Source organism: Coenobita brevimanus, chromosome 100, assembly GCF_032717465.1.
Source record: "Coenobita brevimanus isolate Jiangsu-jjx chromosome 100, ASM3271746v2, whole genome shotgun sequence".
NCBI lineage: Eukaryota > Metazoa > Arthropoda > Malacostraca > Decapoda > Coenobitidae > Coenobita > Coenobita brevimanus.
This window is the reverse complement of record NC_137053.1, coordinates 17596864-17612080: the sequence shown is the minus strand read 5'-3', so window position 1 is coordinate 17612080 and position 15217 is coordinate 17596864. Positions and strand designations below refer to the sequence as shown.

General features: G+C 45.9%; 1 protein-coding gene across 1 annotated transcript; it reads right to left on the bottom strand.

The window, feature by feature from the left end:
* Window positions 1-490: 490 nt before the first annotated feature.
* On the bottom strand, window positions 491-2220 carry LOC145414601 (uncharacterized). The gene is made up of 3 exons (XM_080284128.1): window positions 2046-2220; window positions 767-1402; window positions 491-606 (listed from the first exon to the last, which is right to left on the bottom strand). Exons 1-3 carry the CDS (start codon window positions 2218-2220, stop codon window positions 491-493), a joined length of 927 nt encoding a protein of 308 aa, XP_080140254.1.
* Between the last annotated feature and the right edge of the window lie 12997 nt (window positions 2221-15217).

Below are 15217 nucleotides of genomic sequence, written 5' to 3'. Positions count from 1 at the left end.
TAGGACCCTAACACGTTCCTGTGCTCTGGTGTGACACGTACTTGATGGAACATGGACTCAATATCTGCCATAATACCTATCTTCTCCTTGCTGAATCTAAGTAACACACCAAGCAGTTTACTCGTGAGATCCGGTCCCTTATATATGTACTTGTTGAGTGAATATCCCTGGGACTCAGCTGCACAGTCACACACTAGTCTGAATTTATCAGGTTTACTGAGATGTTTCACATTATACATAGGCAGATACCAAGTCATCCCTGGGAAGGCACTGATTTCTTTTTCAGGCACCCGTTCAGCATATCCTTTAGCCACTAAGTTGTTCACTTCAGACCCGTAGCTCTCCAGAAGACTATCATCCTTAGCTAAGCGTCGCTTGAGGGATCGAAGGCGCTTCTTTGCCATACTACGATTATGTGCAGTCCGGGCGGGTTGGACCTGAACAGTATTGGTAATTCATAATGACTGTTTTCTAACACAGTGGATGGACCCTAAAGATCCAAAACCTTTTGGTCCTCTACAGACATTGCTGGCTTCTCCTCTAACTGTTGACCTCCATCTACTGCCCAGAACCTTTCCACCTGAGTCTTTAGGCTTGTTTCTGGCACTGTCATGGAATTAATGTAGTTCGAGAGGACCTTTCTCCTTGAAAGGTTTTATTCACTGGCCCGTTAACCATCCAACTTAGTTTTGTGCAGATAGCTAGGGATCGTCACCTCGACCACGTCTTATCTCTAGTGGTACTAAGATCTCTGGATAGTTCTAACCAATAATCATTTCAGTGCAGAGGTTGGTCATGTGGGGAACTTCGAGATCTTCCAAGTGCTCCCACCACTCAAAGTCATTTGGAACAGCTATACTGTCTTGAAGATCAGGGATCTTTTTCACTGCAAGCACTTCTGGTAGGCTTAGTAGCTTATTCTTGCGACCGGCACCCTTCAATTCCAAGGAAATTATCGCTGTATCTGCATCTGTCTCGTTGTTCAAGGTGGAAAGGGACATGTTTCTTGGTTCACCTTGAAGGTTTAACTTTTCCACCAAAGGCTGGGAGCAAAATGTCCTGTTACTTCCCATGTCCACCAAAGCAAGAGCTCGAACAGTCTTAGACTCACCTTTGCCTTGTACTAAAATGCTAACTATCGTCAAGGCTATTTTGTCGTTAGTCCCCGGTGCCTTGCATCCATAGCTTCTACGAGTAAACTTCGCTGTCTTTTCGTTACCTCCACTGGTTCCCTTAGTCTTCTTATCCGTGCCTTGGGATGCCTCGTGCAGTAGCTTGGAATGCCATAGGTCGCAACCCTTTACACCACAGGTAGACCACTTCCTACACTGATCCACCCAGTGTTCTCCATGCAGGCAGTTGTAACAGAGTCCCCTTTTGTGGGCAAAACTCGGTCTCTTCTCTGATGTCAAATTTTGGAACTACTCACAGTCTGATAACCAGTGTTCTTTATTGCAAATCTGACACCATGGTTTCTTCTTATTGTTTGCCTTCACAGCAACCCTTTACACCACAGGTAGACCACTTCCTACACTGATCCACCCAGTGTTCTCCATGCAGGCAGTTGTAACAGAGTCCCCTTCTGTGGGCAAAACTCGGTCTCTTCTCTGATGTCAAATTTTGGAACTACTCACAGTCTGGTAACCAGTGTTCTTTATTGCAAAGCTGACACCATGGTTTCTTCTTATTGTTTGCCTTCACAGCACCAGCTTCACTCTTGGTCTTTGTGGATTCAACCGAGGTGGTGGCAGAGTCTGTATCACGAACTTCAGTACTGAAACAAGCTTTCTTGGACACAATTTCCTTCTTGGGTTATGTTCTTCTCTTCTCTTCATATGGTGTCTTACCTACATTTCCATACAGTGGTTCGTTTGCTATCTTTGCAGATTCCTCAATGAATTCAGTAAGCTTTTCTATATCTGGGTACTCCTTATGTTTCCCTTTGAAATGGACCACCTCAGCAAATCATTTTCTTCTACAGTCATAAGGCAGCCTCTCTACTATTTTGACCATACTATACTCTGAGCCAAATCTGTCTGTTTTACCGATAGATCTGAGCATCTTCAGGCAATCCTTGATCCTATCCACAAGTTCTTGCAGCCCAGCTTTGTCATTTGGACATATTTGGGGGCCTTGAATAGCTTGTGATACCGTGAGGTCATTACCAAACCTCTCCTCCAGGATCTGTCTTGCCCTTTTATACCCTTCTACAGCTTTCATTATGTAACTACATGACACTGCTCTGGCAGCAGGTCCAGTACACAGCCGTAACAATTGGTTCAAATTAACTGCAGGATTAACTGAAGCACTACCAATGGATTCGACAAAGTTACTTATGAACCGCCAGTAATCGAGCAGGTTTCCATCAAAGGCTTGTAATTCTATCTGTAGTATATGATGCATTTCTGTGAGATATGGTCGATCACACTCCGTGCTTACTGCCTGTGAATTAATATATTCATCACTTCTCTTGGATGGTTCCCTGGGAGGAGGTTCCTTATGGCATCGACAGTGTTTGAGATGTCATTAACTCAGGAGGTTTAGATGGCCGAAATGGCTCAACTTTGGGGCCTTTATCAGACTCCTCACCACGTGGATGCCATAGTTTTGCATAAGGATTGAGTCTCATGGGTCTGTCATCCTTGGCTGAACTCCAGACCTGGATGTTCCATGGGACGCTCTCAAGTGCTGGTTTCAACCTTGCTCCGATTTTCCTTATTTCTGTAGCCGTTCCCCTGGACTTCCTTTCTTCATAGACGTCCTAAGCTTGTCCGGCAGTGACAGCTGCAGCAGCAACAGCTTGCAGTGCCATATATTCTGATTTCAACATGGCCTCCCTTCTTTGCTGTGCTAACCTTTGTTCTTGTTCCTCTAACTCAAGATCCTGCATCTTCCTTTGTCGTTTTACCACGTTTTCTTGTCCTTCTAACTCAGGCTGTCTCAGCTTATTCTGGAGAATCTCTTTGGCATTCTTAAACTTAGCCTCCTGTACAGCTCTGTGCGCCATAGCACTCCTTTTAGATGCAGAATTCTTTGAGGATGTTTTCGTACTGGTTCTGTCAGGTCTCGGGTCTATCACACTAGGCCCAGCATTTTCCTTTCGCCTCAACCAGCTCCTAATTTGGCCTATATGTTCATGAGCTCTTTTTCTAGCGAGTTCAAGGTATGATTTTGCCATATGCTGCTCTTCCTCATTCTTGTGAGGATTTCAATGAGCTTTAAATGACAGTCCTCAAGACTTAAAACAGAGGCTTCCACATCATCGATTGCAAACCTAACTGCTTGAACATCGGAATCATCATTCGTAATGAGTGACTGCAAGTTTTTGAGTCTTTTAGTTCTATCTATCTATCTATTGCCAGACGCCTCAATCCCGTTTGGGATGGCCACAAACAAATCGCCTCCAAGTCGCCCTGTCCCCCACCATTTCACTGCCCTGCTCCCAACTCACACCCCCCTCTCTCATATACCTTTCCACCCCATCCCTCCATCTCATCCTCAGCCTCCCCCTCCCTCTTCCCCCCTCCACCTTACTTACATACACTCTCTTCGTCAGTCTTTCACCCTCCATCCTCTCCACATGGCCAAACCACCTCAGTGTGTTCCTCATAACGCTTCCTATCACATCCACATCAACACCACAACGCTCCTTTATATTCTCATTCGTCAGCCTGTCTCTCCATGTGACTCCACAGGTAACAGGTTCCTCTTAAATAACTCATTTCCACGGCTCTCACTCTTGACTTGTGTCCTTCCAACAACGTCCAAGCTTCACTTCCATACGTTAGAGTTGGTATCACAATACTGTCATGTAGTAATTTTTTCACTTCCATGCTCACTTCCCTGTTTCTTATCACTGCTTTCAAAGAACCAGCAACCTTTCTTCCCTGCTGTACCCTTTCAAGCACTTCACCCTCCAAACCTCCATCCTTACTCATCACACTACCCAAGTACTTAAACGTACTCACATTTTCCAGTTCCTCACCATCCAACCTCGCTGTACATTCACTGACTTCACCTCTCTCAAAGACCATCACTTTACTCTTCCCTACATTCACCTTTAGATTCCGTTTCTTACACACTCTCCCAAACTCATCCACCAAGCCTTGCAGCTCCCCTTCGTCTTCACTCAACAACACAGTATCATCTGCAAACAACAGTACAGGGAGTTTCCAAACACTATCCTCTCTCACCAGGGCCACTCCAACATTCACTACCCTACCTTGTACCTTTTTTATTACCCCATCCATGTACAGATTGAACAACCATGGAGACATGACACATCCCTGTTTCAACCCAACTTTCAAAGAGAAAAATTCACTTAGTTCACCATCCACACGCACTGCAGCCTTCGCACCATCGTACATACAGTACTCTTCACAGCATTCAACAACTTCCCATCTACTCCATATATTCTTAACACTTTCCACAATCCTTGTCTATCCACCCTGTCATATGCTTTCTCCAAATCCATGAAAGCCGCATACAACTTCTTTCCCTTCTATAGAAACTTTTCCACTAAAGATCTAAGAATGAATATCTGATCTACACAACCTCTTCCCTTCCTAAAGCCTCCCTGTTCTTCTCCAACTAATTTCTCTGTTCTTTCTCTAACTCTGTCAATAAGTATCCTACCATACACTTTTCCTATTATACTAAGAAGACAAATGCCCCTATGATTACCACACACTTCTTTTTGCCCTTTTCCTTTGTACAAGGGAATAATTATACCTGACTTCCAATCCTCCGGGACTCTACCTTCCTCCCAGGCCAATCTATACATCTTCCACATCCATTCTACTACTATCTCTCCCCCATGCTTCAGCATTTCACCACACACTCCATCAATTCCTGGGGCTTTCCCCGATTTAACTTTCTTCATTGCTTCCACAACTTCTATCCTACTGATTTCTTCCTGTCTTCTCACTTCCCTCCTCCTCCCAGCCATTCCCCAGCCACTTATACTCGCATTACTTCCATCATCTACGTTCAACAATTCCTTAAAGTGTTCTCTCCATCTGCTCACTTTTTCTCCCTTCTCCACTAGTAATCTACCATTTTTATCTTTCACTCCCCTGCTAACTTCACTTCCACCCTGTCTTACTCTTTTCACCTCTTTGCAGAACATTTTCTTACAGGCCCTCCACTTTACACTCAAATTCCTTCCAAATTCCTCATCCACTCTCTTCTTCTTTCTCTTACTAATCTTTTCACCTCTCTCTTTCTTTCTACATATAACTCTCTCTTCCGCCTCTCAACTTCTTCCACGCCCCTATTTCTCATCCATTCATTGTATGCTTTCTTCTTTTGTGCCACAGCCTGTTTCACCTCTTCAGTCCACCACGCTGTTCCTTGCACCCCCCTCCGTCTTCTCTTCCTTCCACACACCACATCACATGTTGCACATATTTCTTCAGTAAATATCCTACACACACCTCCCACGTCTCCCATCTGCTCCAGTTCATATTTGCCTAATCATTCCTCCACTTCTCTCTTATACTCTGCCTTTTTCTCATCCTCTTGTAACCTTTCCACTCTCCTTGCCACCACTCCTTCCTCTCGTCTTTCCTTTCTTCTATTCCTCCATCTTACTTGAAATCTAATTTTGGCCACCATCAAGTAGTGGTCAGAAAGTCCACTCCCCCATCCTCTATAAACTCTTGCATCCATTACACATCTTCGCATCCTTTCATCCACACACACATAATCAATCATTGCCTTCCTTTCATTCAGTTCACCACCCACCCTCCTCATCACTCGCCATGTATACCTGTGGATCATTTTATGCCTGAAGAGGGTATTGGCTATCATCAACCCCCTCCCAGCACAAATGTCCACTAACGCACTCCCATTCTCATCTATCTCAGCAGGCACACCCCACTCACCAACTATTCCATCCACCTTCACATTCCCAACTTTACCATTCATATCACCAATCAAAAACACTCTCTCATTCCTTCCAAACTTTTCCATGCACACTTCTACATTTGTCCAGAACTCTTCTCTCACTCTTCTAGCACGGTCTTGCGTTGGCGCATACACACACACAATCGCCCACATTTGTATTCCAACTTTCAACTTTACCCACACAATCCTAGACCCAACTGATCCATACTGTCTTATGCTCCTCTTCCATCTTTTACTCACAACTATACATACTCCTTCCTTTGCCCTCTCATTCTCATCTACTCTTGCACATATACCCCATTCATACTCCCATTCTCTCACACTTTCTCCTCTCCATTTTGTTTCAGTTATTCCACATACATCGACTTTCGCACCCTCAAGCACCTTGACAATCTCTCTCTCTTTCACCTCATCATTTGCTCCCCTTACATTCCATGTTCCAATAACCATGTCCTTTGTCCGGTCCTTGGTCGTCATCGTTTGGTCAGCCCTTGTCCGAGGCTTATTGTTTGTTTTTTTTAGTTAGTTGTTTTATGGGGAGGGGCACTAACCCTCCGCCAACCCTTTTGGTCGCCCTTTACGACAAGCAGGGATACTGGGGGAGTATTCTTGAAAAAAAACCCTACCCCCAGGGAGGGAAATATTGCGAGGATTCGAACCAGCGCTTGCAACTGCGTGAATACAGCAGCTTACCAAATGAGCCATTTAGTTAATGCCCCTAATTTACCGGCTGTCAAACCTTTCAATGCCTGAATCTTCCCTGCTATCACACCGTCTTCAGCATCTGCTTGTCGACTTTCTTGATTACCTACATGGGGTGCAAAATCCTCTGCGTCCAACTAATGCTGCTCCCTTTCATTTTTGTTAGTATTTTCACCCGACTCTGAGACAGGAGTGCTATCACTATCAGCAGCATCTGGGTGGCTTGACATTTGCTGCAGCTTGAGGAGCTCATGCTCTTCTGCCTTATCAGACATTTTACTTCTACAGTACTAGACAAATGACAGACTAAATGCAATTTGCCAACAGTTACAGAAATAATATCTAAATGCTTCTGCTGAAACCCAAACAAACGATGTCAGTCAATAAATCACCATACAGTTAAATCAATGGCAAAATAATTGCATCAATCACAACAATCAGTACTGCACAAATTATAATTCACAACAGCAATTCAGATGGTACTGCACAGCAACAACAATAATGCAAATGAATAAACAAAGCACTTCAAGGCAATTCATTGCAATTTTACTCGAACAATGATCTTTACTGTTGCTCAGCATCCAACACAGCAATATCAACTACTGCACAGCACAACACAGCAGTCTACTGCAGAGTACTCTTTCTTTGGGCATGCAATCATACATCAAATGATACTAAGTTGTATCACAATGATGTTTCAGTGCAACATGCATTAATGTCTGAGTACCTGTTACCATGTAATGGCAGTTTGAATTCCTCTGTTCCCAGCACTAAACTCTATTCATTTGTCACTAGTTAAAACTGAGAAAATTTTCAAACTGTACCACTCATACATGAATAGGGCGTGGCGAGGTGAACCCGACACCGCCACCCCAGGAGGAGAGAGTGAGGGGGTGACACCCACCCCACAAAGGGACAATGGAGGGGCTAATTTACCTGGGCCAACGTCCAGGCAACAACGGCGTATCTCCCTCGCGACCCGGCGCCCCTCTTCCACGCAGCAAGACCACCCGGTAGTGCAAAGGGAAACTACACTACTCTCCAGCAGAGGAAATGTTCACCAGAATCGGGGTGGAACTTGCAGTGGCAAGTTCCCAGGCACACCCTTGGACGCCAAGTCTTCTGGATCGGCTCCATATTTAAGTGAGGACTCAGGAGGAGCCTCTAGGGTTGCTGTTCCCCTGCCTAGACTGAAGGAGGGCATGCTCCATCGGTGCTGCGGCGAAAGCCAAGAGAGCACGTCTGGCCTCTTCCTCCCAACGTTACAGGCACAAGACCTTCCCAGATGGAAGGAGGGCACGCTCCGTCGGAGCTGTGGCTAACCGTTGGAGCTATGGCGTTAGCCGAGAGTGTATGTCCAACCTCTTCCTCCTGACGTCCCCGGGACAGGTAACCCCAACCTGACAAAGGGAGGGCACGCTCCGTCGGAGGTGCGGCACTAGCCGAGAGTGTACGTCCGACCCCTTCCCCCCAACGTCCCCAGGGCAGGAGGCCCTAGCCCTATGACAGGAGTGTCCTCATACCCCTGTTCCATGTAGGAGCACAGGTAGTGCCCAGTGGGGCTGCCTCATGGAAGGAGTCATCTCTGGCTTGCCTCACCACCCTGGTGTTAGAGCGAGGTGCCACTCTTTCCAGTCCTTTCCTTGGAGGGCTGGAGCTTCTTCCCGTACAGGTTCCCCTCCTGAGTCCAGACCAGATGAGGTGCCCCCGAGGCCGGGAGTCTGGTCCCTGCAGCCCGGGTCACCCCAGACGCTGACAGGCTCCACCAGGACCAGAGGCCGCAGCTCTCCCCTGTCGGCCTCCCCCTGCAGCAGAGGTCGCAGTCTCCAGGGCCAGTGGGCCTCCCCGGGTGCCTGCCGAGACCAAAGGGCCTCCCCCAACGCAGGCAGCCGCATTTCTTTCCTGCCTGCCACCCCGGACCGGGGTACAGGCTGCCCTACCTCAGCAGCATCCTCCTCCCGGCCGACACTCGGGCCAGGTCTCCACCAGGCCCTTCCTCAGACCCAGAAGGTGACCAAGGTCCGACAGCGCACTGCCTGACTTCTGGCCCTCTTCGGGCCCAGTCCCAAGAACCCTGCCTCCTGCAGGGCCGACACGGTGAGAAAGCCTCCCCAGATGCCACCCCATCACTCCCGGACAAGTGGCAATTCCACAGGCCCCATTGTCCTGCACAGCTCCCCGGACGGCCCGCCTCCCATGCCCGGCCGCCACTTGGAGCTCACTGCATAGGCCCTCTCCCCCAGGGGCCATGCCCTCCCCTCCGTCAGACCTGTGAGTGACAAGTCTCGTGATCATATACCTCCCCAGTGTCGTGGACCCACCTGTTCAGTGAATTACCAGCAAACCATTCTCCTGTGTTCCCACCCCCATATGCAGCACGTTCTCCCCTCCTTATAGTGTTCCCCCCCCACTTGATGAATCAAGCCCCTGTGAATCACGCACAGTGTTTAGCCCCAGCCCCGGGTCGAGACCCTCCCCCTCAGGCAGTGACAGACAAGCCCACACCATTCACATAACACAACAAGATCTCAGGGCCATATCCTCCCCCCCCTTCTCCTCCCTACGCCTGGCCCGGCTCCTCAGACAGTAGCCCTCCCTATCCTCATTAAGCCCCTCTCCCTCCACGCCCCCAGTGTGACCCATGGTATATTCTCGGTCTGTGTGACACGTGTATAGAAGCTAAGTTAGCTAGGGACTTCCATATATATCACGCAGAGATAGTGTATTAGCTAGGACCCGTCTATGTCACGTGAGCAACTAGGCTTAAGGACTGTCCCTGTGGGTATACTGGTCTGTGTTATATGTAAATCTGTCTGTGTTAATGTACTACCTATATTGGTGACATATTGCTTGTGATATGGTGAGGGAAATAGCCCAGATGTGAGACAAAGACACTGAACTAGATGGACAGTGATTGAGATCTATATCAGTGTAAAGCATTGTGTAACCTTGACTCTGATCATAGAATGCTGTGTGTGTAATTGTTCTTTATTAATATACTAGTGTATTTTTTCTACCCGTGGTGTTTGTGTTTTCTCTTCTTGCTAGTGCTGACCCGGTCAGGAATTAAGGACCCAGAGTTGCACCGTGACTGGACCCGAGAAGTCGGGACACAGAATATGCTGCATAGCAAGTACTATAAATCCAATGATGTTATATCACTTGGCTACTCAGTGGTTGTTTCCCCTGTGATGGTCAGTAGGGCCAAAGTATTGTACACTGGGTGGGGCTCCACACAAAATGGCGGTCCTGGGGCCAAAACGCATAAATCTATCACCTCACCTTGGGTGACAATTTTCTTACGTGAAGCGAATCTTCATACTTCGACGTGTAACGTCCAAAGATGTTATTCATACAGGTAGGGATTGTAAAACGCCTGGTAATGTACTTGGGGTCTGCTTTATTAGATGTTCATCACAAATTATGTTGCCTACACCGTCGCTCCCCTCGGAGGCCTCGCGTAGCAACCCTCGTCATAAATCTTGTCCACCTCCCCTCACCTTGGGAGGCGGCCCATACACAGACCCCTATCCTGAACAGTACGACTGAAAGGAGTTTCATCTACTTTAACCTTACTTTTACACCAATGCAAAGTATATAACACTGTTTTCTCACTATCAGCTGTTATGCAGATGCTTAACAGACTAACATGAGGTACTTACAGATTGTGGCACCTCTCAATCCTTGGTTAATCCCTAGAAAATCACGGAACCCCTAACACACTTCTTTCCAATTAGGCGGGTGGTCTGCCTCTGGCCGTCTAGCGGCCTAGCCTGTATAAAACAACAGAGTCTTTGTATGCACACAAAAGAGATCGTACTTATAAACTAAATACATGCAAAAGTTCTCATATTTTCCCTTAGTTGAAACTCAGATTTCTTACCTAATAAAATACAAACTATAGCAAGCAGTACAAACTAAATATCATGTCACAAAAATAAGAGACTTTATATTCATGTGATGTGCCGTAATACCTTTCCTCTCCTCCGTCCTTCTGTCCTTCCATCCTCTTCTGTCTTTCTTTCCTTCATTCTTTCCTCTTCCTTCTGCCTGTGGGTGACTCTACACTGAGTGACAAGCCAAATGGTTTCCTGTACACCAGGAAACCATTTACTACACTGGGTGGTAACCATATAACCAAATTTTTGGCACCTGGTGGTGTAGTGGGTAATTACGGAGCTCCAATCGGATTGAGCCGGTGAAGATTTATATCCAAGGGATGGTTGGGTTTTATTGCTCACGTAATGTCACTCATCTTAAATGTCAGGATCAACTTGCCTAGCTCCGGGCTCCTACGCTCCTCATGGGGCAATGTAGGACTGGATAATGATGATGATGATGATGATTATTATTATTAATATCATTATCATCATCATCATCATCATCATCATCATTATTATTACTCTTATTCACTCCGACGTGGAGAATATATTTTCACCCCTGTTTGTTTGTTTGTTTGTTTGTTAGCGGGATTACTCAAAAATAAAAAGGGAGATACGGGCCAAATTTGGTGGGTAGATAGCCCATGTCACAAGGAACGATTTATTAATTATTGGGACCGATCCGGATCGTATTCCAGATTCTGCATCTGCAAAACAGTTTTTTAAAACCCTAATAACTGACGAGCAACCCTAACCCAGTATCAAGAGTAGTTTGGAAATCATGTTGCCCTTGTCGGAGAGAGGCGCTCCACTGAGTGCCCTAGTTATTATTATTATTATTATTACTATTATCATCATCATCATCATTATCATCATCATCATCATCATGGCAACAACACACCAGCTTGTCCTCCCTCCCTCCCTACTCCCTTGCAAGCCATAAAATTTTGAATTTAATCCTTAATTACAGTCGATTTGCGCAAAAGAATTCCATGAATGCATGACTTGATGTTAAAGAATCAATAGACTACGTAAAGTTTCTCCTTAAAACTCGTGTGTACTGATAGGTTATGGGATTTTCATGTACAGTGCAGTATAAGCTAATAATACTCGTCTCCCGTCGCCCTGCCAAGCTCTCACCCAATGGCACATGCAAGAGACGAAGCTTTTCTATAAAACAGCCGAAGGCTGGGTACTGATATGGGGTCGCAGAGAGCATATGTTTATAGAACAAAATATATTCAAAATTACATGATAGATCATTGGTGTAAGTTTTTGTCATACGTGGCGTTACACCCTGTATATATATATATATATATATATATATATATATATATATATATATATATATATATATATATATATATATATATATATATATATATATATATAATATAATATAAGAGCGACCATCCCTACTATCCCTGAGCGGCATTAAGTGAGCAATAAACCCCAACCACCCTTTGAATATAAACTTACATAGGCTCAGTCCGATTAAAGCACCTTAACCCGCCACGTGCCGGCCACCTCAAGCCCGAAGTGTCACCCCCGTGCTGGCCAATTTGTGATATATATATATTTTTTTTGGCTATAATGATAGATTTTGATGTGAAAAAAAAAAAAAAAACGAATATGACCATAAAAAACTCACCGGAGGCTTGAAGTTTGTTTTTCGTAGTCTCTCTGGCCGCCCGCAGGTGTGAGAAAGCAGGGAATCCCCAGTGGCGGTGAGAGAAAACCCGTTTTCTATGCAAGGTAAACTCAGGTATTCTCGCCAATGTGACTCAGGGAAGGTATAGGAATGGTCTTAACACTTTTCTGTCCACTTCACACCCACAAAAAAAAAAAAAAAAAAATCTTATTTCATAAAGAAATCGTGTTCTGGGGGGAAAAAATCACTTACTCATGCAACACTATACATATCACTGTGAATGCATTGTCTTACAGTTACGAGAAAATATGCATAACTTGACTTCACAATGTACAGCCCTTTCACTTACAGTAAATTATTTACAACATGCCTTCAGTATACACAGACATTACCAGAGTATTTTTAATCATCTCACTGTGAATATATTGTCTAACACTTACGAGAACATACGTAAAACTTTACTTCACAACGTTCAATCCTTACACTTACGAGAAAATATTTACAACATGCCATCACTGTATGCAATACTTATAACACTTTCTGAGCATCTTTTTTTCGTATTTACAACACTTTTTGAGCGTCTTTTTATCGCTCATGATTACCACACTATTGTTTCTCAATAGTTAGCGAGAGTGTGATACTCCTCGAAGCATGGGTATACGCACAGTCCTACATCACACTCTGCACACATACAGTATACCTTGAGTCCTTCTGCTGAGTACGTGGCCTTACAGTGCTGTTTGCACACACGTGACACCTCCGCTGGGGATTCTGACGTGTTCCACTTGGAGGGACAATTTTGGGGAAGTGTCTAGAGGTAAGGAGGAGAGGTGTGGCAGCGGTGTGGTGGTGGTGAGCAGTACTTCTATCTTCTCCATATTCCCCCACTAGTTCCCCCACCAGCTCGCGAATATAGCACTCGAAGGTCTCCTGGATGGCAGTGGTATGTGCGTGGAGATAGTGAGCGTTGAGGACGGTGATGCTGAGGATATGGAAGTATGATTTTTTATACCACTTCATCGTGGGCCTGGCACAGTCAACGCTTGAAATCATGGCGTCTGATTGAGCCACTTGTCACGTATTCACATTGTATGCCAAGACAGGTTCTGGTTTTCAGACATGGTGCCGCCCTTCTGCCCTGTAATCTACACTGTCTGTGCAGTGTACAAGGGGCCGATGAACAAACGAGAGGAGGGATACTTCGCGGTTGTGGTGCCATCCTGTTGCAAGGATGATATGTGATTTGTAAAAAACAACCTCGTTTTTCTGAAGTTTCCTCCCCACCTTCACCGAGGGTTCTTCTTTACAGTGCCACACAGACCAGTTACCTGCAGGTAAAGGTACCTGGCGAGAAGAGGGGCTTGTGTACCAATTATTGAGGTATAAGACGTGCCCACGATGAAGATATTCCTCGATCATCGTTTTTACCACAGCCCCTGAGAGTCCCAAACTTCTATCTTCTGTGATGTCCGTCTGAACATCTGTGTACAGGACTATGTCCTGCACATACCCAGTCTTATAGTCGCACATCACAAAGATTTTGAAGCCAAACCTGTGTCTTTTGCTGGGGATATACTGACGAAAAGCAATATTACCTCTCCATAGCACTAGACTCTCGTCTATGATGAGGTCTTGGTATGGAGAGAAGGAGGTACGGAATTTCTCTCGAAGGTGATCAAAAACCAGACATATCCTCCTCATCCTGTCCGTGTTGTTTGCGTTAGCAGGGTTAAGGGTGTCAAAAAAATGAAGGCGGCTCAGGATGTACTGAAAACGATTCCTTCCTATCACCTTGCCAAAAAATGGTGTCACCATTACTTGATCCACAGTCCAATACGAGGGAAGCTGATTTTTTTTTTCAATATCCCCATCAAAAGCACAAGTGCTAGGAACACATACATTTCACCCAGGGTCACGTCAGGTTCAAACAATTGGCTGTGTCGTGTCTGTGTTGTTCTCCCACGTTCAAATGCAGCAAAGGCGTTGGTCAGGTCCACAAACTTCAAAACAAACTCCACAGGAAAGTAGTTCCTGAAAAAGTGAAGCCTATTGGAGGTATGGTGATGTTCTGGGACACTACACCCGGCCTCATTTTCGTGGGTGAACAAGTGAATGTAGGGGACAAAGTCACTACCACCCTCCCACTCCCACATCGTTTCCTCCTCATCATCATCATCGCCTCCGTGTTCCTCAGGCTGTGGGGAAGCATGGGGAAATGTGGGGAATGAGGGAAGAGTTTCACATGAGGTGCTGGGTGTGGGGAAGGCAGGAAGACTTTGTCCTGAGGTGCTGGGCTGATCTGGGTCACGTGGGGGCAAGGGAGAGCGCGGGCGAGATGAGTCACTCTCTCCCAGCAGTGGAACTTTCCCAAATCTTTCACACTTCCTCCTCACACTTTCCTTCCCACGTGGTGAAATCCTTTGCCTCTCCAACCACCCCTCAACTGCAGGACTACTTTCCTCCTCCCTTTCCTCCTCATCGATGTGACGTGCAAGATGACGACGTGCAGGTGGCTTCCTACCGCATGTTGCCCTAGTGTAGCCCACATACCTGGATTTTCTAAGTGAGGGAATTTCATCATCACTACTGCTTTCCTCCTCAGGCTGGATGTAGTCCTTATTATGCACGCCATCATCCCCCAGATCACTTTCCCCAGGAGGTCCTGAATCTCCTCATCAGAGAGACCGCGGTAAGACATCACTGCACTGTATGACTGACACAAGCAGAGTGAGGCAGAGCGAGCATGAGGCGGGAGCACGTAGGTGTATGGGCCAGGACGCCTGAAGGCAGATAGAGGAAGGGTTGCCATACAAGCACACCAATTTTTGCGTGCCTAGCTTGAAAATTGCAGTCACAATTAATTTTTAAAATAAAGACCATTTTAAAACGGGACTGGCACTGAGCGTGCAATTACATCAGACCGTTTTAAAACGGCAATGGCATGGGGCGGGTTAATTACCCACTAAACCACCAGGATTACCACCCTGAGTAGTAAATGGTGTACAGGAAACCATTTGGCCTGCCATAGGGAGAAGGAAGAGGAAAGAATGAAGGAAAGAAAAACAGAATATATATA